The following is a 23,963-nucleotide window of genomic DNA, read 5'->3' on the forward strand; positions in this document are numbered from 1 at the left end:
AAGGAGACTAAAGTGATATAGGTAGGTTAAGTGAGTGGGGAAAAAATCTGTCAAATGGAGAATCATGTGGGAAAAGGTGTAATTGTCCATCTGGGTCGAAAGAATAAAACATGCTTATTATCTAAACGGTGAGAGATTGCAGAGCTCTGAGACCCAGAGGGATCTGGGTGTCCAAGAGCCTGAATCACAAAAGGTGAGTGTACAGGTACAGCAAGTAATTAGGAAGCTAATAGAATGTTATTGTTTACTCTGAGGGGAATTGAATACAAAAGTAAGGAGGTTATGCTTCAGTTGTACAGGACATTGGTGAGACCACATCTGGAGCACTGTGTCCAGTATTATTCTCATTTAAGGAATGATGTCAATGTGTTGGAAGCAGTTCAGAGAAGGTTTACTGGACTCATACCTGGAATTGGAGGCTGGTCTTATGAGGAATGATTGGACAGGCTGGGCTTGTGTCCGATGGAGTTTAGGTGACTTGATTGAACCGTATAAGATCCTGAGGGGCCTCGACAGGGTGGATGTGGAAAGGATGATTCCACTTGTGGGAGAATCTAGAAATTGGAGTCATTTGAAAAATAATAACTTGTCCATTTAAGGCAGAGGAGAACTTTTTTCTCTCAGAGGGTTGGGAGTCTTTGGAACTCTCTTCCTTAAAGGGCAGTGGAAACAGAGTCTTTAAATATTTTGAAGGCAGAGCTGATAGATTTTTGGGAAGCAAGGGGGTGAAAGGTTGTTGGGTAGTCGGCGAGAATGTGGATTTGAGGTCACAATCAGATCAGCCGTGAACATATTGAATGGTGGAGCAGGCTCGAGGGGCTGAATGGCTAAGTCCTGCTACTATGTTCCAATTATACAAAGATAGGAAGGAAAGTAAATTGTGAAGAGGACATAAGGAGACTAAAGTGATATAGGTAGGTTAAGTGAGTGGGGAAAAAATCTGTCAAATGGAGAATCATGTGGGAAAAGGTGTAATTGTCCATCTGGGTCGAAAGAATAAAACATGCTTATTATCTAAACGGTGAGAGATTGCAGAGCTCTGAGACTCAGAGGGATCTGGGTGTCCAAGAGCCTGAATCACAAAAGGCGAGTATACAAGTACAGCAAGTAATTAGGAAAGCTAATAGAATGTTATTGTTTACTGTGAGGGGAATTGAATACAAAAGTCAGGAGGTTATGCTTCAGTTATACAGGACATTGGTGAGACCACATCTGGAGCACTGTGTACAGTATTGCTCTCATTTAAGGAATGAAGTCAATGTGTTGGAAGCAGTTCAGAGAAGGTTTACTGGACTCATACCTGGAATTGGAGGCTGGTCTTATGAGGAATGATTGGACAGGCTGGGCTTGTGTCCGATGGAGTTTAAGTGACTTGATTGAACCGTATAAGATCCTGAGGGGCCTTGTCAGGGTGGATGTGGAAAGGATGATTCCACTTGTGGGAGAATCTAGAAATTGGAGTCACTTGAAAAATAATAACTTGTCCGTTTAAGGCAGAGGAGAACTTTTTTTTCTCAGAGGGTTGGGAGTCTTTGGAACTCTCTTCCTCAAAGGGCAGTGGAAACAGAGTCTTTGAATATTTTGAAGGCAGAGCTGATAGATTTTTGGGAAGCAAGGGGGTGAAAGGTTGTTGGGTAGTCGGCGGGAATGTGGATTTGAGGTTACAATCAGATCAACCATGAACATATTGAATGGTGGAGCAGGCTCGAGGGGCCGAGTGGCGTACTCCTGTTCCTAATTTGTATGTTATCACATCCTTTATAATAGATTGTAGCAATTTTCCTCCTACTGATATCAGGCTAATGGGTCTGTGGTTCCCTGTTTTCTCTCTCTCTCCTTAAATAGTGGGGTTACATTTACCACCTTCCAATCTGCAGGAACCATTCCAGAATCTACAGAATACTGAAAGATGATCACCAATGTATCCACTATCTCTACAGCCACCTCTTTCAACATTCTGGGATGTCGCGCATCAGCTTTTGGGGATTTGTTAACTTTCAACCACATTATTTTCTCCAGTACTACTTTTTCACTAATACGAATCTCTTTCAGTTCCTCGTGCTCACTGGTCCCTTGGTTCTCTGGTGTTTCATAGAATTTACAGTGCAGAAGGAGGCCATTCGGCCCATCGGGTCTGCACCGGCTCTTGAAAAGAGCACCCTACCCAAGCCTACACCTCCACCATATCCCCACAACACAGCAACCCCACCCAACACTAAGGGCAATTTTGGGCACTAAGGGCAATTTATCATGGCCAATCTACCTAACCTGCACATCTTTGGACTGTGGGAGGAAACCGGAGCACCCGGAGGAAACCCACGCACACACAGGGACGATGTGCAGACTCCGCACAGACAGTGACCCAAGCCGGAATCGAACCTGGGACCCTGGAGCTGTGAAGCGATTGTGCTATCCACAATGCTACCGTGCGTTTTTAGGACAATTTCTGTATCTTCCTCCGTGAAGACAGACACACATTGTTTAGTTTCTCTGCCATTTCCTTATTCCCCATTATAAACTCTCCTGTCTCTGCCTGGAATGGACCCACATTGGTCTTTGCTAATCTTTTCCTTTTCACATCCCTATCGGAGCTTTTCCAGTCAGTTTTTATGTTTCTCCCCAGTTTGTTCTCGTGTTCTATTTTATTAAAATCAGTTTCTTGGTTCTCCTTTGCTGAATTCCAAACAAGTTCCCAATCCTCAGGCTTATTTCTATTTTGGTCACTTCAAGAGCCGTTTCCTTTGATCTAATGGGATCTTGAACTTTGATTTCTGTTCCTTAAAGGAATCTATATCTGTTGTATTCTGTAAAATGAAAGTCGCCAAAGTCCCATAGGCTGCTCTCCCCTTTGAGAGAGAGAGAGCTTACTGGTGATGACTTAACTTGAGGGTCATCAAACTTCAGGTGAGGGGCAATGTTGTGAAGGTAGGGCCTTCATGGATAACCTCTCTGTATGGGAATCGAACCTATGCTGTTGGCGTCGCTCCGCATCATGAACCAGCCAACTGAGCTAACTGACCACCTGGTAAATATGTAATATTTCCTTTAATATTAGCTATTCCCTGTTTCCCATCAGTGTCCCTATCCACTTCAAACAACTTGCCCCTCATATCCTCATAGTTTTCTTCTCTGATTAACACCCAAATAAATCAAACAGAAAAAAAACATATAACCACCACAGCCCATCTCCATGGCAAGGTGGCATGCTTTGGAGGTCCCAAATAGAAATGGGAACTAAATATCTTCAAACTTACAAACACTCTTTTGCTCTGTGATTCTCGTGACATTTAGAACCAGGCAATTGCAACAAGTCTGAAAGAGACTGGAGGCAAAGTCTTGAGACCAGCCAGTCCAGTAGCAAGAAACCGTCTGATCATCCCCATTGATCAACTGTCAGAATGAACAAAATGCAGTCCTGGGTGTAATTGAGAGCAGAAACAATAACAGAATCCAACTCCTGTAATCAATTGTGAACTTGTTGGTGTCTCAGCAGTTGCAATGAATCACATATTTCCTTCCCAGGCTGAGAGCACGAGTGGCCTCTATCCAGTGTGAAGTCGTTGGTGTGTCCACAGGCTGGATGAGTGAATAAATCCTTTCCCACACTGAGAGCAGGTGAACGACCTCTCCCCAGTGTGAACTCGCTGATGTGACTGCAGGGTGTCTGACCGAGTGAATCTCTTCCCACACTGAGAGCAGGTGTATGGCCTCTCCCCAGTGTGAACTCGCTGGTGTTTCTTCAATATGGATAGCTCAGTAAATCCCTTCCCACAAGCAGAGCAGGTGAATGGCCTCTCTCCGCTGTGAATCCGGTGGTGTTTCACTAGTACGGATGAAACACGGAATCCCTTCCCACACTGAGAGCAGGTGAACGGCCTCTCCCCAGTGTGAACTCGCTGATGTTTCTTCAGGCTGGATAACTCAGTGAATCCCTTCCCACACTGAGAGCAGGTGAATGGCTTCTCGCCAGTGTGAACCCGTTGGTGGCTCTTAAGCTGGGATATCTGAGTGAATCTTCCCACACTGAGAGCAGGTGAACAGACGCTCCCCAGTGTGAATTAGCTGATGATTCCGCAAGTTGGATGAATCACTGAATCCCTTCCCACATTGAGAGCATGTGAATGGCTTCTCGCCGGTGTGAATTCGCTGGTGTGCCCGCAGGTTGGATAACACAGCAAATCCCTTCCCACACACAGAGCAGGTGAATGGCCTCTCCCCCGTGTGAATGCGTCGATGAGCTTCCAGCACAGATGGGGATCTGAATCCCTTCCCACAGTCCCCACATTTCCACGGTTTCTCCATGTTTTGGGTCTTCTTGTGTCTCTCCAGGTCGGACAATCAGTTGAAGCCTTGTCCACACACAGAACACATGTACGGTCTCTCTCCGCTGTTAATCGTGTGATGTTTTTTTCAGGCTGTGTAACTGGTTAAAGCTCTTTGCACAGTCAGTGCTCTGGAACACTCTCACTCGGGTGTGTGTGTCTCTGTGCTTTTCCAGTCACACTGATGATTAAAATATTTTGAAGCCGACAGAACAGATAAACATTTCTCCTTCTAGATTCAAAGGCCAATGATAATCAGGTCCCAAGGAATAGAGTGATTCCGTCACATCGAGAATTACGTTTGAGTTTTCTGTCTGTAATTCCTCCTCTTCTAACATCCTATAAAAAGAGTTTACAAAATGAGTTTACAAAAGTGCAGGATAGAATTTCAGAATGGACAACTCTCTTTTCTATGGAACTTTTTTCCTCTCTCATTCCCCAATGCTTAGTCTCCAAACACTACCCCATATGTTGTCTTCAGGGAGTGGATTCGGAGGGGCGGAGAATCAGAGCTGTGAGCATTGGGAAAGAGACCATCCTTTTAGCCAGACAAAGAAATGTGTCAAGCTGAGGGAGCAAAGGATGTCAATGTCTTTAAGCGAGAGAGACCTGGGCCAAGCTTTCCAGAGTCTGCATCCTCCCTGGATTCACTTCCTTTCCCTTCAGTTGCTGCAAGTGACCAATTGAAGGTGAGAATGAGAAAAGAAATGGAAAGGGGGAGAAAAGAAAGTGTTTTACTCACAGATGTTGGAGATAGGAGGAGGTGTGAAGCTCAAGCTCATTCAGAGTGAGGAGCAGCAGCTTTGCTGGGCAGGAATGAGTAGGTCAACAAGCGCAATTTCCAAACTCCGCAGGCAGACAATGAGGGAACTCTGATTGGCTGGCGGAGAAGAGTCCTTCCGGGCCTCCCAGTTTGCCATTGGTCAATACCTCTACGTGAGGGTCAAGGGGGCGGGGACTCCCTGCACATGCGCACCTACCCCGTCCTTTGAACATGCGCAGTACCGGACCTGGGGGGAGATCACTGAGCGGCTTCTCGCTCTGGCGGGAGCCGTCAGCCGGTTGCCTGGAAACCTTGTCTGGAGGAGGTGACGGGGTAGGGGGAACAATGGGGACGGGACTTCGCACTGGAATCCGCAGACGTCACCGTGGAGCAGAGTGATTTGTTATTGGTTAATTCAGGCAGGGCTCTATTGTGACGTCACAATTCGGAGGTTGGACAATGAGTTTCAGACCAAAACTTCCTCCTCATCTGGGAGCTCAGTGTTTCCCCCTTTCCATTTCCTTTCTCATTCTGGGGGGACATTGGGGACTTACAGCAACTGAAGGGAAAGGAAGTGAATCCAGGGAGGGTGCAGACTCTTGAAAGCTTGGCCCAGGTCTCTCTCTCCCTTAAAGACATTGACATCCTTTGCTCCCTCAGCTTGACACATTTATTTGTCTGGCTAAAAGAATGGTCTCTTTCATAATGTTCACATTAAAGGGGTTATGCCATTTATTATTATTTCTTGTCTTCTGATATAGTTCTGTGAATAAGTTCTCTATTTTATTACAGCACAGAAGGAGTTCATTCAGTCACTTGAGTCCATGCCGACTCTGCAGAACAATTCAGGCTGTCCCATTTCCTCTCGATATCACCATACCTCTGCAAGTTTATTTCCTTCAGGTGCCCTTCTACGTTCAGTTTCAAATAATCTTATCATCGCAACTTGCACCACTAGGCAGTGAGTTCCAAGTCATCAGCACTCACAGCTGAAATAAAGTTCTCCCACACTGCCCCATATGTCTAATCATGTGTGAATATTAGATACAGCAGAGTGAGAATGGAGGGAGAGTCCGTGGGATGGAAATTTATAGCTTTAGGGGAATGAGGGAAGAAAAATATTCCATCAAAACTAGAAATGCCTTCTGAATTTCTATTTTATTTGACAGTATGATATTTATAATCTTCTTTTACAGTATATTAGAAAGTGAGGATTTACAGACAGTAACCTGAAAGTAAATGTTGCATCTGAGTCTGACAGTCACTTGATTCCTTGTGACCTGAATATCATCAGACTTTGAATCTAGAAGTAGAAATGTTTGTCTGTCTCAAGAGATTTTAAAGCACCAAGACACACACACACCTGGGTAATTGCGTTTCAAGGAACTGATTGGAAAAAGCATCAACCAATTACTTTGTTTTATAAATTTAGAATACCCAATTATTTTGTCCAATTAAGGGGCAATTTAGTGCGGCTAATCCACCTAACCTGCACATCTTTGGGTTGTAGGGGTGAGACCCACGCAGGCATGTGGAGAATGTGCAACTGCACACAGACAGGGGGCCGGGATCGAACCAGTGCTAACCACTGCACCACCATGCCGCCCTGGTGTTACCCAGTTACACACCCTGAAAAAACATCGCGCCATTCAGAGTGGAGAGAAATCCTGCACGTTTTTGCTGTGGACGAGGCTTCAACTGATTATGAAAACTGGTGAGTCCCAAGGATGCCTGCACCATGGAGGAACCCTGAAAATGTGGGTACTGAGGGAAAGGATTCAGATCCACATCTGTGCTGGAAACTCATCAATGTTGTCACACTGGGGAGAGGCCACTCACCTGCTCTGTGTGTGGGAAGGGATTCACTCAGTCATCCCACCTGCTGACACATCAAAGGGCTCACACTGGGGAGAAGCCATTCGCCTGCTCTGCGCGTGGACAGGGATTCACTGAATCATTCAGCCAGATAATGAGCAATAAAAGCTGGCCCAACACCACCCAGATTTTCGCTGCTTCATAATCTCTCTTCCTTTGCAGCCAATCACAGTCCATTTCTTCCTGCCTCTGCGTTTATTGTTGCCCTGCTGCACTTGTAACTTTTCCAGCTCTGACGTGAAACGACAAAGGTCGCTTAACTCTTTCAGGCAGAGCTCTTTTCTATGAAATTGTGATACAGCTTCGTTGAACGGTTCGGTGGACAACAATAAATCATAATTCCCTGACCGAGAATCGAACCCAGGCCGCAGCGGTGAGAGCGCCGAATATAAACCACCAAGTAGAACTTTAACCCGGCTGACATTATATCAGCTCTCACGTGAAACTACAAATGTCACTTAACTGATTCGAGCAGAGCTCTTTTCTGTGAAACTGTGATACAGCTTCGTTGAACAGTTTGGTGGACAACTATAATTCATCATTCCCTGGCCGGGAAACCGGGCCGTGGCGGTGAAAGCACCGAATCCTAACCACTAGACCACCAGGGAAACTGACAAGCAAAAGTAAAAACCATCTGACACTATATCATTCACCTTTTATGTTCATGTCCAAGTTTTCATTAGAAATATACAAACTTCCATGTTTAGAATGAACACAAGTGACATCTTCAGCCAATCACACCGATTGCCGTTTGCTGCAACATGAAATCGACAGTGAGACGAAACAGCCCAACAAGCTGCTCATGTGTCACTTCCAATTTACAAAACCCACCAACCTTCTCACTGTGGCTCCTGTGAAACTTACAACGCAACATCTGCCGGACAGTCATCAGTAATTAGTAAGAACTCATTTCAATTGTTAAATACATTGTTTTTCGCAATTACGGGTTGATCAAAATTTGAATAGTTTCCAATTTTTGTTGATCTTTTTCCGAAGTGAAACTATCACGTTTGCTGAACATACACAAAATCTCCTGCTTCATACTGGGCACAACATCAAAACGTACTCATCTGTAACTATGAGGCAAAGCTTCCTCATTCCGATTTGTTGTTAAACATTAGCACAATACGTCATCTCACAGCTTTGTGACATTTACACTTCCACATGTTTTGAATGAGGTTATTTCTTCCTCGGCTCCACAGTGGTGAGAGAGGGGCAAGCAGATGGATTTTACCCAAACTCTCCATTCACCCGCTGCCAGCAGAACGCGGAGACTGCAGCTTCAATCAGCGGGTTACTGCCCATCCCGGGGACACTCTAACCAGGGACAAACCATCCAATACACCGAGCACAGACTCAGAAACATGCAGGTAGATTATATCCGGCTCACTTAACCTCCCAGCAACATTTCCACAATCCCCCAGTCAGTGGCACTGCCTTTGAGCTTCTTCTGTTTTATTCAGCTCCTGTGACCTCAATGGACTGAATAATTTCAGTTTGATGTTTTCTTGTCATCACACCCAAGATTTGGACCCAGATCTGGGAGATAATTTTGTCTGTGTGAGTAATAAAAGCTGGCCCAACACCACCCAGATTTTCGCTGCTTCATAATCTCTCTTCCTTTGCAGCCAATCGCTGTCCATTTCTTCCTGCCTCTGTGTTTATTGTTGACCTGCTGCACTTGTAACTTTTCCAGCTCTGACTTGAAACGACAAATTTTGCTTACGTATTTAAGGGAGAGCTCTTTTCTGCGAAACTGTGATTCAGCTTCGTTGAACAGTTTGGTGGACAACAATAATTCATCATTCCCTGACCGGGAATCGAACCCAGGCCGCAGCGGTGAAACGCCGAAACCTAACCACCAGACCACCATAAAACTGACGAGCAAAATTTAAACCCCCTGACAGTATATGATTCACCTTTTATTTTCATGTCCGAGTTTTCATTAGAAATATACAAAATTACATGTTTAGAATGAACACAAGTGACATCTTCAGCCAGTCACAACACCGATTGCTGTTTACTGAAACATGAAATTGACAGTGAGACGAAACAGCCCAACAAGCTGCTCATGTGTCACTTCCAATTTACAAAACCCACCAACCTTCTCACTGTGGCTCCTGTGAAACTTACAACGCAACATCCGGCGGACATTATCAGTAATTAGTAAGAAATTATTTCAATTGTTAAATACATTGTTTTTTGCAATTACGTTTTGATCAAAATTTGAATAGTTCCCAATTTTGGTTGATCTTTTACCGAAGTGAAACTATCACGTTTGCTGAACATACACAAACTCCCCTGTTTCATACTGTGCAGAACATTAAAACATACTCATCTGTAACTATGAGGCAAAGCTTCCTCGTTCCAATTTGTTGTTAAAGATTAGCACAATACGTCATCTCACAGCTTGTGACATTTACACTTCCAGGAGGTTTGAATGAGATGAATTCTTGCCCGGCTCCACAGTGGGTGAGTGAGGGGCAAGCAGCCGGATTTTACACAAGCTCTCCATTCACTCGCTGCCAGCAGAACGTGGAGACTGCAGCTTCAATCTGCTGGTTACTGCCCATCCCGGGGACACTCCAACCAGGAGCAAACCTCCCAATACACCGCGCACAGGCTCAGAAACATGCAGGTAGCTTATATTCAGCTCACTTAACCTCCCAGCAACATTTCCACAATTCCTCAGAGAGTGGCACGACCTTTGAGCTTCTTCTGTTTTATTCAGCTCCTGTGACCTCAATGGACTGAATAATTTCAGTTAGAAGTTTTCTTGTCATCACACCCAAGATTTGGAACCAGTCTGGGAGATAATTTTGTTTGTGTGAGCAATAAAAGCTGGCTCAACACTGGCCAGATTTCTGCTGCTTCATAATCTCTCTTCGTTTGCAGCCAATCACGGCCCATTTCTTCCTGCCTCTGTTTTTATTGTTGACCTGTGCATTTGTAACTTTGCCAGCTCTCACGCGAAACTGCAAATGTCAATTAACTGATTCAAGCAGAGCTCCTTTCTGTGAAACTGCGATACAGCTTCGTTGAACAGTTTTGTGGACAAAAATAATTTATCATTCCCTGACCGGGAATCGAACCCGGGCCACGGCAGTGAAAGCGTCGAATCCTAACCACTAGACCACCAGGGAAACTGACACGCAAAAGTTATACCGCCTGACACTATATCATTCACCTTTTATATTCATGTCCGAGTTTTCATTAGAAATATACAAACTTCCATGTTTAGAATGAACATAAGAGAAATCTTCAGCCAATCAGAACACCGATTGTCGTTTGCTGGAACATGAAATCGACAGTGAGACGAAACAGCCCAACAAGCTGCTCATGTGTCACTTCCAATTTACAAAACCCACCAACCTTCTCACTGTGGCTCCTGTGAAACTTACAACGCAACATCCGGCGGACACTGATCAGTAATTAGTAAGAACTCATTTCAATTGTTAAATACATTGTTTTTCGCAATTACGTTTTGATCAAATTTGAATAGTTCCCAATATTGGTTGATCTTTTACCGAAGTGAAACTATCACGTTTGCTGAACACACACAAACTCCCCTGTTTCATACTGTGCAGGACATTAAAACGTACTCATCTGTAACTATGAGGCAAAGCTTCCTCGTTCCAATTTGTTGTTAAACATTAGCACAATACGTCATCTCACAGCCTTGTGACATTTACACTTCCACAAGTTTAGAATGAGATTAATTCTTGCCCGGCTCCACAGTGGTTGAGTGAGGGGCAAGCAGCAGGATTTTACCCAAACTCTCCATTCACTCGCTGCCAGCAGAACGTGGAGACTGCAGCTTCAATCTGCTGGTTACTGCCCATCCCGGGGACACTCCAACCAGGAGCAAACCTCCCAATACACCGAGCACAGGCTCAGAAACATGCAGGTAGCTTATATTCAGCTCACTTAACCTTCCAGCAACATTTCCACAAAACCTCAGTTAGTGGCACTGCCTTTGAGCTTCTTCTGTTTTATTCAGCTCCTGTGACCTCAATGGACTGAATAATTTCAGTTAGAAGTTTTCTTGTCATCACACCCAAGATTTGGAACCAGATCTGGGAGATAATTTTGTTTGTGTGAGCAATAAAAGCTGGCTCAACACCGGCCAGATTTCTGCTGCTTCATACTCTCTCTTCGTTTGCAGCCAATCACGGCCCATTTCTTCCTGCCTCTGTGTTTGTTGTTGACCTGTGCACTTGTAACTTTGCCAGCTCTCACGCGAAACTACAAATGTCAATTAACTGATTCTAGAAGAGCTCTTTTCTGTGAAACTGCGATACAGCTGCGTTGAACAGTTTTGTGGACAACAATAATTTATCATTCCCTGACTGGGAATCGAACGCAGGCTGTGGCAGTGAAAGCACCAAATTCTAACCACTAGACCACCAGGGAAACTGACAAGCAAAAGTTAAACCACCTGACAGTATATCATTCACCTTTAATTTTCATGTCCATGTTTTCATTCGAAATATACAAAATTACATGTTCAGAATGAACACAAGTGACATCGTCAGCCATTCACAACACCGATTGCTGTTACCTGGAACATGAAATCGACAGTGAGACGAAACAGCCCAACAAGCTGCTCACGTGTCACTTGCAATTTACAAAACCCACCAACCTTCTCATTGTGGCTCCTGTGAAACGTGCAACGCATCATCCGGTGGACACTGATCAGTAATTAGTAATAACTCATTTCAATTGTTAAATACATTGTTTTTTGCAATTACGTTTTGATCAAAATTTCAATAGTTTCCAATTTTTGTTGATCTGTTTCGGAAGTGAAACTGTCATGTTTACTGAACATACACAAACTCCCCTGTTTCATACTGGCAGGAACATTAAAACGTACTCATCTGTAACTATGAGGCAAAGCTTCCTCATTCCGATTTGCTGTTAAACATTAGCACAATACGTCATCTCACAGCCTTGTGACATTTACACTTCCACAAGTTTTGAATGAGATTATTTCTTGCATGGCTCCATGGAGCATGGCTGAGGTGTGAGAGGGGACACCCCTCCCCCTCCCCAGCACTGCGAGCTGACCACACCCCCAGGCAACAAGCATGAGGGGCCACATTTGGTAAGCACACAGCCGCTGGGGAAAAAACAATAAGACGATAGCAAACATACAATTCCTCACCAGTCACACAGAGACTAACATCAGTTCAAAAGAAAAACATCAGCACCCTGCATTGCCCCCAAACAAGGAGCAGCCACAAACACAGGTCACCCTGCTGGAGCAGCTGTTGCTTCAGGATGCGGAAGGGGAGGGAAGAATTTGGGATATATATACAAGTGGCTGGGGGAGCAGAGAGGCGAGTGGGTGGTGAAGATCAAGGAGAAATGGGAAGCAGAGTTGGGAGGGGAGATCAATTGGGGAGAATGGAATGAGGCACTGCGTAGGATAAACGGGACCCCCTCTTGTGCAAGGTTGAGCCTGAACAGTTTAAGGTGGTGCACAGGGTGCATATGACTCAGGCGAGAATGAGTGGCTTCTTCCAGGGGGTAGCAGATCAGTGTGAGAGGTGTGGGTGGGGGCCAGCGAATTAGGTGTACATGTTTTGGGGTTGGAAAAAATTGGGAAGATTCTGGGCAGGAGAGTCCACGGTCTTAGCCAAGATTGTGGAGGAGGAGGTGGACCGGGACCCTTTGGTGGCAATATTTTGGGTTTAATGCAGAGGTGGAAAGTCGATGTTGTGGCGTTCGCCTCTCTGATTGCACGGCAGCAAATTTTGCTGAAGTGGTGGTCGGCATGGCCATTGGGGATGGCAGCTTCGTTGTGTGACCCGTATGACTTCCTGTGGTTAGAAAATATAAAGTATGAGTTAAGGGGCTCTTCAGCGGGCTTTGAGGAAAGGTGGGGGATGTTTGTGACTATGTGTGAGGGGCTGTTTGTCGTGGGGTGGGGGGGGGGGGTGAAAATGAGGGGAAATCTGTACACATTGTTTCGTTGATTGCTGGGAAGTATGTTTCCCGGGGTGTTTATTTGCTGTAACCTGCGTTGATCCATGTTTGTAATAAAATATATTAAAAACAAACAAACACAGGAGTCACCAGTAGGTTATGAGATACCCTGATATGACCTCTGAATTACACAGTCAATTGGGCCCCTGCCTTGCCTCTCCCACAGTACCAAAACCTGGTCTCCCGACCCCGTCTAGTTCAAAGACTGCAAGATTGAGCTCTCCTCCACATTGTCTGAAGTTTTAATTATCAAGCTAACTTTAAACATTTATTTTAAATAATCAAACACAACCAATTGAATATATGACTGAACCAATCTTGCACTGAATGAACTTGGTTTTCTGTAGATAAATTTGTCGATTCTGTTAAAAGAAGCACAGCTGACAAGATTTGTTAATTTCTTAAAATTAATAAAGCAACATTCAAAATAATGACAGTTTTCTCAAGTTAACAGTTCGTGGCAACTTTTAGCGATACGTGACTTGGGGCGTATCCATGTAGCCAGGAGGCGGGCCTTCATCGTAGGAGACCAGTTTGTAATCGTGAAATCTGAAACGCGCAAAATGACCGTCTTCAACACGAGAAAGGAATTTCATATCTCTTCTGGACAGATTTGTCGGTAACGGAGGAGGAGAGGCCGTTTCGGACTGAGGTCTGGGTAGGATCAAGTTTAAAGCTGCAGACAGTTCTGGTTTTAAACCAGTGACAACATGGGTTTTTGATAGATCTTTTAAATGGTTTAAAACCCAGGCTGTTTTCTTTATCACTTCAACTCCAAGCTGTTTGGTGCTTAATGGTTTAAGTTGTATTACACTTTGTTTGCCATGAGGCTCGTTGCTTAAGCAAACAGGCTTTTCTTGTTTAAAAATCTCACAGTCTATTAAAGCTGCCATGAGAGGCTTTTGGATCGGGGCAAGCAGCATTTCGTGGTCGGTCTCAGAGTAAGAAAACGGTTTGTTCTGGGGTAAAAGTGTCCTTGACAGATAGTTCATTTTGCCAGACTCCCCCTGTGGAACTTCAATCAGTGTATTCATTGTTTTCATGTCAGTAGCAGCTTGCAATAATGTAGGGTTTGGTTTAGATATCACTGGTATATCTTGGGCCTTAGTTAAAATCATTTCAACTCTTCCCGTTGGTGGCTGTTTGCTTTGGAGAGTTTAGCTGATTTATTAAAGACAGATTTGAAGGCTTTTGAGCTGTTAATTTGTCTGTCAGTAATTTGTTATGACATTTCATGGTGTCCATGTCACTTTCCAAAATACATTTTTCCTCAAGTAACTGGCAATTTTGACTTTTAAGACCATAATTTTCTGATATTAACTGTTGAAGTTTGGATTCTGAGTCAGTATCTTTCTTTTGGAGTTCATCAATTTGAAATGATTGTGATTGAACTTTAAAGGTTTCATTTTCCAATCATGTTTTAATCTGATCACATTGTTCAAGTTTAGATTTTGCATCTCGTAATTCTCCAACAACTGTTGCTAGTTGGTCTTTAGTGATCTTAAGGTCATGATTGAATTTAGTTTTTGCAATTGTCTCTTGATGTTTTTGGGGCTGTTCCATTGCTGCAAAAGACCATTTCATACGGTTTCCTCTATTTAAGCGTGTGGTTTTCCCCCCTGCCTTCTTGATATTATCAAGGGACCACTGTCCTTTGGGGATATCATATTTGCATTCAATCTTTCTTGCAACTTCAGACAGTCCAAATTATCTACAAATCAAAGAGCTAAGATCACCCAATATATCGTCAATAGAGACATCCGGTACAGCACGACCTCCCTTGGATGTTGTGCGAAGTAGTTCTCTACCATTTTAAGGTCCTGAATCTCTTTTAGGAGTCATGTCCGCCATAAACTCAGCCTTACATCCAATTTTGTGGTCGGCAACTATGTTTGTGTATCTGTGCACACGAGCGAGACTATTCTTTCAGTCCCGTTTTATTTTAGTTTCAACGACCAGCACCCAATTGAATTAACACAGTCTGTAAAAAGGTCCTTTCCAGGGGTGGAGCACTGCTTGAGGCGGCTTTAAGACTTTTAATGGGTGAAAATATATTTTTTACCGCAGTCTAGCCGTTTTTCTTTGGGTCTTCCGTCCTTCTGGTCTTTCTTCAGTCTTCTGATTTCTTCCTGGCTGGCTCCCCCCCTTTTGCCGAACTATGCCAGCTGCAGAGATCTACCATATGGATTTAGTGGCACTTGCGACACTAAAACCCAGTAGAAATTTGAGTTAAACCTTCTCGGGTGCAAACAAGAATTGTTTATTGCTTCTATTTGTTGACAATTGAGAATCATTTAAATCTTATTTTCTTTTTTTTAAAATAATTTTTATTGGAATTTTTTACAGAAAATATAAAAATATAACAACAAACAATAATATGCAACAAACTACCCCATAACAACCGTAACACCCCCCAAACCGTATCAACGCATGTATCCCATCCCCCCCACCCCCCAACCCCAACAAGAGAACTTAACCATAAATTAAAATTAAATAAATCAAATTTAAATAAAATGAACAAACATAGTCATCGTCTCTCCCCCCCCCTCCCCGGGTTGCTGCTGCTACTGTCCCCGTACCCTATCGTTGAGCCAGAAAGTCGAGGAAAGGTTGCCACCGCCTGAAGAACCCTTGTACCGATCCTCTTAGGGCGAATTTGACCTTCTCTAGTCTAATAAAGCCCGCCATGTCATTGATCCAGGTCTCCACACTTGGGGGCCTCGCATCCTTCCATTGTAGCAAAATCCTTCGCCGGGCTACTAGGGACGCAAAGGCCAGCACACCGGCCTCTTTCGCCTCCTGCACTCCCGGCTCCACCCCAACCCCAAAAATCGCGAGTCCCCATCCTGGCATGACCCTGGATCCCACCACCCTTGACACCGTCCTCGCCACCCCCTTCCAGAACTCCTCCAGTGCCAGGCATGCCCAGAACATATGGGCATGGTTTGCTGGACTCCCCGAGCACCTGACACACCTGTCTTCACCCCCAAAGAACCTACTCATCCTCGTCCCAGTCATGTGGGCCCTGTGCAGCCCCTTGAGTTGAATGAGGCTAAGCCGCGCACACGAGGAAGAAGAGTTTACCCTCTCCAGGGCATCAGCCCATGTCCCGTCTTCGATCTGTTCCCCCAGTTCCCCCTCCCGCTTAGTTTTCAGCTCCTCTACTGACGCCTCTTCCACCTCCTGCATAACCTTGTAGATATCAGAAATCTTCCCCTCTCCGACCCAGACCCCTGAAAGCACCCTGTCCCTCACCCCCCTTGCGGGAAGCGCAGGGAATCCCTCCACCTGCCGTCTAGCAAATGCCTTTACCTGCAGATACCTAAACATGTTTCCCGGGGGGAGCCCAAATGTCTCCTCCAACTCCCCCAGACTCGCAAACCTCCCATCAATAAACAGGTCCCTCAGCTGTCTGATGCCTGCTCTGTACCAACCCTGAAATCCCCCATCCATGTTCCCCGGGACGAACCTATGGTTCCCCCTTAACGGAGCCTCCTTCGAGCCCCCCACTTCTCCCCTGTGTCGCCTCCACTGCCCCCAAATCTTGAGGGTAGCCACCACCACCGGAATTGTGGTATACCTCGTGGGAGGGAGCGGCCACGGCACTGTTACCAGGGCCCCCAGGCTTGTATCCCCACAGGATGCCCTCTCCATCCGTTTCCATGCTGCCCCCTCCCCCTCCATCATCCACTTGCGCACCATCGACACGTTGGCCGCCCAGTAGTACCCCGAGAGATTGGGCAACGCCAGCCCCCCCCTATCTCTACCCCACTCCAAGAAGACCCTCTTCACCCTCAGGGTGCCATGCGCCCAAACAAAGCCCATGATGCTGCTGGTCACCCATTTAAAAAAGGCCCTAGGGATAAAGATGGGCAAGCACTGGAAGAGGAACAAGAACCTTGGGAGAACCATCATTTTGACGGCCTGCACTCTACCCGCCAACGACAGCGGCACCATGTCCCACCTTTTAAATTCCTCCTCCATCTGCTCCACTACTCTGGTGAAGTTAAGCTTATGGAGAGTCCCCCAACTCCTGGCCATCTGCACACCCAGGTACTTGAAACTCTTCACTGCCCTCCTAAAAGGGAGCCTCCCAATTCCCTCTTGATCTCCCGGGTGCACCACAAATACCTCGCTCTTTCCTAAATTTTGCTTATAGCCTGAGAAGCCCCCAAATTCCGCTAACAGCTCCATCAACCCCGGCATTCCCCCCTCTGGGTCCGAGCAGGTCGTCCGCATACAGCGATACCCTATGTTCCTCCCCACCCTGCACCAGACCCCTCCATCTCCCTGACTCCCTCAACGCCATAGCCAGAGGTTCAATTGCCAGTGCAAAGAGCAGGGGGGACAGGGGGCACCCCTGCCTGGTCCCACAGTAGAGCCTAAAGTACTCCGATCTCCTTCCATTCGTAACTACACTCACCATCGGAGCTGCGTAGAGCAGCCTCACCCATTTGATGAATCCCTCCCCAAATCCAAACCGCTCCAGCACCTCCCACAGGTACCCCCACTCAACTCTATCAAACGCTTTCTCTGCGTCCAGCGCCACCACTTCAGGTGGTTTCAGATAGGCTTCAGATGGTTTCACAGGTTGGCGCAACATCGAGGGCCGAAGGGCCCGTACTGCGCTGTAGTGTTCTATGTTCTATGTTCTGTTGAAGCTATATGTTTTGAGATGACCTGAGGTTACAAGTGTTGAAATCCTTAATTGAAAATGGGTATTTAAAACTGGGGCTTAATATTTACGCTAAATAGCTAACTTTTACCTATCGGGTGTATTAGAAAATAGTTGATTTCTAGAGAAGCCACGTTAAACTCTCACATGTGACGAGATCTTTATTTCAGAAATTAATACTGTATAAACGTGAATGCTTCGACGCTGCTGAGTGAGCATTGTAAAATGTACTAGATGCTGTGGTACAAAGAGGCAACAGTTCAGCTCCTTTTCCACCAACACACCTTTAATGGTTCAAACTCACTCTGCACAGAACTCTACAGATCATCACAAGCTCTAGAGTCCACCTGAAGCCCCTTTACATATCAGTGTCAATCATTGAACACTTAACATAAATGAGACAATCATTGAACACTTAACATAAATGAGACAACTAATTGCAATGTCTCTTAACCCATTACTTAACAAGCATTAATTGTTGAAACAAATAAATTCTTCAATAATTTTGACGAGAAAAAGAACATTAAATTGTGTCAATGTCTGGCTCAACAAGGCTGTTTATTGAATCCAATCAAGATGAGTAAGAAATAAAGCTATTGTCTTTCCCAAACTGTCTTTTTGAACCAATTTACCTTGGAGTGACCAAATATATTAAAGATTACTGTTTTATTTAGCAACCAATTAGTAACAGATGATTGATCCTTAATTCAGTTACAATGAATGAATCAGTAGTTCTTGTAAATGACTGATTTTTATTTGCTGTAAAAATGTAAAAGCAGGGCAGCAGAGTGGCACAGTGGTTAGCACTGCTGCCTCATGGTGCCGAGGTCCCAGGTTCAATCCCAGCTCTGGGTCACTGTCCATGTGCAGTTTGCACATTCTCCCCATCAGGGGCTGGCTTAGCTCACCCAGCTAAATCGCTGGCTTTTAAAGCAGACCAAGCAGGCCAGCAGCACGGTTCGATTCCCGTACCAGCCTCCCTGGACAGGCGCCGGAATGTGGCGACTAGGGGCTTTTCACAGTAACTTCATTGAAGCCTACTCATGACAATAAGCAATTTACATTTACATGTTCGCGTGGGTTTCGCTCCCACAACCCAAAGATGTGCAGTGTAGGTGGATTGGCCACGCTAAATTGCCCCTTTATTGGAAAAAAATGAATTGGGTACTCTAAATTTCTGAAAAAGCTTAATTGCTGTATATGTAAAGAATGTTTTGGGCTGTATGGTGGTGCAGTGGTTAGCACTGCTGCCTTACAGCGCCGAGAACCCGGGTTAGATTCCGGCCCAGGGTCACTGTCCATGTGGAGTTTACACATTCTATCTGTATCTGCGTGGGTCACACCCCCATAGTCCAAAAATATTGTGCAGGATAGGTGGATTGGCCACGCAAAATTGCCCTTAATTGGAGAAAAATAGTTGGGTAGTCCAAATTTATCAATTTTTTAAAAAGGACTGTGTAATGACGATAAATGTTCTGACAAGAGAGACCTTCAAGGTCAGATTAACCTCATCATTTGATGTTGTAAAATAAGGGATTCTATAGAAACAGATAAAAGGATAGTATGAAACAGTACTATTATATTCCTGCCTAAGTTAATGAGAGAAGGTGGTGTCAGTAATTGGGGATCCAATTCAATTAATCTTGTGAGCAAATTGACCAATTGTCATGTTATGAGGTAATGGTCACTTTGGGGATAAAAGTAGAGGTTCCGAACGTCTTCCTTGCTGGCCAAGTACTGAAGACTCCTGAGGCCGAGTTCCAAGGAAATTACTGTCAAAGAAGGAGCCAGACTCCCGAGGCTGAATTCCACAAGAATTACTGTCAAAGAAGGAACCAGAGAGGGTTACGCTGCTACAGACTGATCACCCAGATGAAGTTGGAAAAGTCAGTGCCTTAAAGTTCAGTAAACCTTTTTCTTTTCATAAACTTATTTTTGAATTTACTATCCAGAGAATTCTGCCTTTGTCTTAATTTATTCAAGTGCTGTCCAACCTAAAATGAATTTATTAAATGGTAAGTTGGGGGTGGCTGAAATCAATTATGTTCTCGATAACAAGATCAATATCTTCGATTGAAAACCACAGGGCGTCCCAAAGTGCTTCACAGCCAATGAAGTACTTTTGAAGCGTCATCACTTTTGTAATGTAGGAAACGCGGCAATCAGTTTACACATAGCAAGATCCCACACACAGCAATGTGATAATGAGCAGATGATGATTTAGTGATGTTGACTGAGGGATAAATATTAAAAATATTAACCAGGACACGCGGGTAACTCCCCTGCTCTTCTTCAAAATAGTGGCTGTGGGATCTTTAACATCCACCTGATAGGGACAGACAGGGCCTCAGTTTAACATCTTATTTGAAAGAAGGCTGTTCTGACAGTGCAGCACTCCCTCAATGCTGCGAGGAGGAGGACTGGGACTGGAACCCATAATCTTCTGATTCAGAGATGAGAGAACAGCCCACTGAGCCACGGCTGGCACTATAGACAATGCAAAGTTAGAAAGAGAAAGTTACCCTTTAAAACCCCCACCCTTTGCCTCCAGTGCCCAAATGTAATAATAAAAACCCCAGTATAAATAACATGGATTTGACTGACAAATGTTGAGATGTTGGTTTCAAGTCACAAGTTTTGACTTTCCATTTGAGACTCGGGCACCTTTCTGTGTCTCTATTGCTCATGTCAATGACAGGCCGCGACGGAGCTGAGGGCTGAATTTAACTGAGAATAATGCTCCAGTTGGCAAACTTCCATCAATGTCGCACAATTTCTGTAAAGAGCAAAATCCAGATTTATAGAAGGCAGATTTTTAATTGGTAATGGGTTGAAGGGTAATGGAGAACTGGCAGTACGGTGGAATTAAAGCCAGAATGAAAACAGCCATGATAGAATGGCAGAGCAGACTCGATGGGCCAAATGGCCTAACTCTGCTCCTATATCTTATGACCTTCTGAAAGGGGGAGACATTGATTTGCTCCCAGATGTTGCCCAGAGGAGGAAGTTTTCGTCTGAAACTCATTGTCCAACCTCCACATTGTGACATCACAATGGAACTCGTCCTCTAAATCAGCCAATAGGAATTAATCCGTTCCGCAGTGACGTCTCTGCATTTGCGCGGACACGGCCCCCACCCTTTGTTTCCCCCTCCGCCAGCACATCGTCAAGACGGTTTCCAGGCAACCGGCTGACAGCTCCGGCCAAAGCGAGAAGCCCCTCCCCCTAACCCAGTACTGCGCATGTCTCGGGGAGAGGGGAATGTACGCATGTGCAGGGTGAGTTCAATCTCGCTGATTTTGCAGCTGACTTGTGCCCAATGGGAAGATTGGAGGACCGGAAGGACTCTGTTTCTCCGCCAATCAGAGCTCCTCCATTGTCTCGATGCGGAAGCTGGACATGGAGGTTTTTGCCGAGCAAAGCTGTTGTTTCTCCAACTCTAAGTGAGCTTGAGTTGCACACAGACTGAAATCTTCCTCCTGTCTCCAACATCTGTGAGTAAAACACTTTCTTTTCTCCCTCTTTCCATTTGTTTTCTCATTCTCACCTTCAATTGGTCACTTGCAGCAACTGAAGGGAAAGGAAGTGAATCCAGATATTCCTGTGTCCAGGACAGGAAGAAGTGAGCATGGATCTGTCAATCAGCCTGAATCAGCACCTTCAGGAGAATTGGGAGGGTGAATATTAGATACAGCAGAGTGAGACTGGAGAGAGAGTGTGTGGGATGGAGATTTAGGGAAGAGAGAGGAAAGAATGTTTGATAGAAACTAGAATTGTCTGTTCTGTGTTTCTATCCTGTACTGACAATGATTACTATTGTAAAATCTGTTTGCAGGAAGTTCGAACGAGAGGAGTTTGAGGCCGATATCTCAAACTAAATTTATGAGTCACTCAATTCTTGCAATCATCGGCCTTTGAGTCTAGAAGGAGAAATGTGTGTCTATTCTGTCTGCTTCAAGATATTTTAAACATCAGTGTGTCTGGAAAAGCACTGAGACACGCACACACCCGTGTGAGACTGTTACAGAGCACTGACTGTGGAAAGAGCTTTAACCAGTGACCGAGCCTGAAAAAATGCTATACCATTTACAGCAGAGAAAGACTGTATAGGTGTCCTGTGTGTGGACGAGGCTTCAACTGATCGTCCAACGTGGTGAGACGCAAGATCACCTGGACCATGGAGAAACCATGGAAATGTGAGGATTGTGGGAAGGGATTCAAAGGTCCTTACGGACTGGAAAGGCATCAACGCAGTCACACTGGAGAGAGGCCGTTCACCTGTTCTGTGTGTGGGATGGGATTCACAGCCCCATACGAGCTGGCAAGGCATCAACGCAGTCACACTGGAGAGAGGCCGTTCACCTGCTCTCAGTGTGAAAAGGGATTCACTGACATTGGCAGCCTGCGGAGACACGAACGAGTTCACACTGGGGAGAGGCCTTTCACCTGCTCTCAGTGTGAAAAGGGATTCACTGACATTGGCAGCCTGCGGAGACACGAACGAGTTCACACTGGGGAGAGGCCGTTCACCTGCTCTCAGTGTGAAAAGGGATTCACTGACATTGGCAACCTGCGGAGACACGAACGAGTTCACACTGGGGAGCGGCCGTTCACCTGCTCTGACTGTGGGAACGGATTCACTCGGTTATCCCACCTGCAGACACACCAGCGAGTTCACACCGGGGAGAGGCCTTTCACCTGCGCTCAGTGTGAAAAGGGATTCACTGACATTGGCACCCTGCGGAGACACGAACGAGTTCACACTGGAGAGAGGCCATTTACCTGCTCTCAGTGTGAAAAGGGATTCACTGATATTGGCAGCCTGCGGAGACACGAACGAGTTCACACCGAGGAGAGGCCGTTCATCTGCACTGTGTGTGATAAGGGATTCACTCAGTTACACCATCTGCAGACACACCAGCGAGTTCACACCGGGGAGAAGCCGTTCATCTGTTCTGTGTGTGATAAGGGATTCAGTCGGTTATCCAACCTGCAGACACACCAGCGAGTTCACACCGGGGAGAAGCCGTTCATCTGTTCTGTGTGTGATAAGGGATTCAGTCGGTTATCCAACCTGCAGACACACAAGCGAGTACACACCGGGGAGAAGCCGTTCATCTGCACTGTGTGTGATAAGGGATTCACTCAGTTACCCCACTTGCAGACACACCAGCGAGTTCACACTGGGGAGAAGCCGTTCAACTGCTCTGTGTGTGATAACGGATTCACTCGGTTACCCCACCTGCAGGCACACCATCGACTTCACACCAGGGAGAGGCCATTCATCTGCACTGTGTGATATGGGATTCACTCAATTATCCAGCCTGCGGAAACACAATGTCACTCACACCACGAGTAGGCCCTTTAAATGCTCTGACTGCAGGATGGGTTTCAAAAGCTCTCAGCTACTGATGTCCCACCAGCGCATTCACTCTGAGGAGAGACCGTTCAGCTGCTCTCACTGCACAAAGAGCTTTAGAACCTCATCCAACCTGATGTAACACGAGCGAGGTCACACCGGGGAGAGCCCGTTCACCTCTCCGACTGGGAAAAGATTCACTCGGTCATCACTTGCTGAGCCACAATGTCACTCACACCAATGAGAGACCCTTTAAATACTCTGACTGTGGGAGTGGGTTTAAAAGCTCTCAGGTACTGATGTCCCACCAGCGCATTCACACTGAGGAGAGACCGTTCAGCTGCTCTCACTGCACAACGAGGTTTCAAACATCATCCACATTGCAGAGAGATCACACTTCATCTGCTCTGATTGGGGAAGGAGATTTTGTGATTCATCTGCCCTGTTGACACACCAGCGAGTCCACACTGGAAAGAAGCCATTCACCTGCTCTCACTGTGGGAAGGGATTCACTCAGTCATCCAACATGCTGAGACACCAAAGGGTTCACAAGTGATGACTGGTTAGATTCTGTTGTTATTCCTGTTATTAATCACATCCAGGACTGAACCTGGAGTGGGTGGAGGGATTTGCCTCCTCGTCAACACCTCCTGGTACTCGGTCATGGCGACCCTGGCAAACTACTGCTTCCCGGACCTGGAATACCCGACTGTGAAGTACCCGGAGGCCTAATTCATCGTGGCCGGGGACTTTAACCAGGCCTCAAGAGTGTACAGCCAAAATTCCACCAACACATCTCCTGTCCCAACAGGGGCCCCAATATCCTTGGCCACTGCTACACAAACATCAAGGGCACCTCTCAACCCATCCCCTGACCGCACTTCGGAAAATCGGACCACATGATGGCGCTCCTTCTCCTGGCATACAAGCAGAAACTTAAGCGGTAGAATCCGTTTAAGAAGGTCGTACAAATGCTGGTCT

The 23,963-nt window shown here is 45.6% G+C and overlaps 2 protein-coding genes and 1 non-coding gene across 3 annotated transcripts in view; 1 reads left to right on the top strand and 2 right to left on the bottom strand.

The window, feature by feature from the left end:
* Positions 1-22,856, top strand: part of LOC119951780 (gastrula zinc finger protein XlCGF57.1-like) — a gene marked incomplete at its 3' end in the record, with an annotated part of 35,241 nt that extends 12,385 nt beyond the window's left edge. Inside the window, exon 3 of the mRNA XM_038775127.1 lies at positions 21,977-22,856. Coding sequence (XP_038631055.1) covers positions 21,977-22,856 — 880 coding nt within the window. The remainder of the gene's footprint in view (positions 1-21,976) is intronic.
* Positions 1-23,963, bottom strand: part of LOC119951774 (zinc finger protein 229-like) — a 711,453-nt gene that overhangs the window by 582,527 nt on the left and 104,963 nt on the right. The gene's annotated exons all lie outside the window — the stretch shown is intronic.
* Positions 10,032-10,103, bottom strand: trnae-uuc. Its single transcript has one exon. It is a non-coding gene; the product is annotated as a tRNA-Glu (tRNA).

This window comes from Scyliorhinus canicula, chromosome 17 (genome assembly GCF_902713615.1).
Source record: "Scyliorhinus canicula chromosome 17, sScyCan1.1, whole genome shotgun sequence".
Lineage (NCBI taxonomy): Eukaryota > Metazoa > Chordata > Chondrichthyes > Carcharhiniformes > Scyliorhinidae > Scyliorhinus > Scyliorhinus canicula.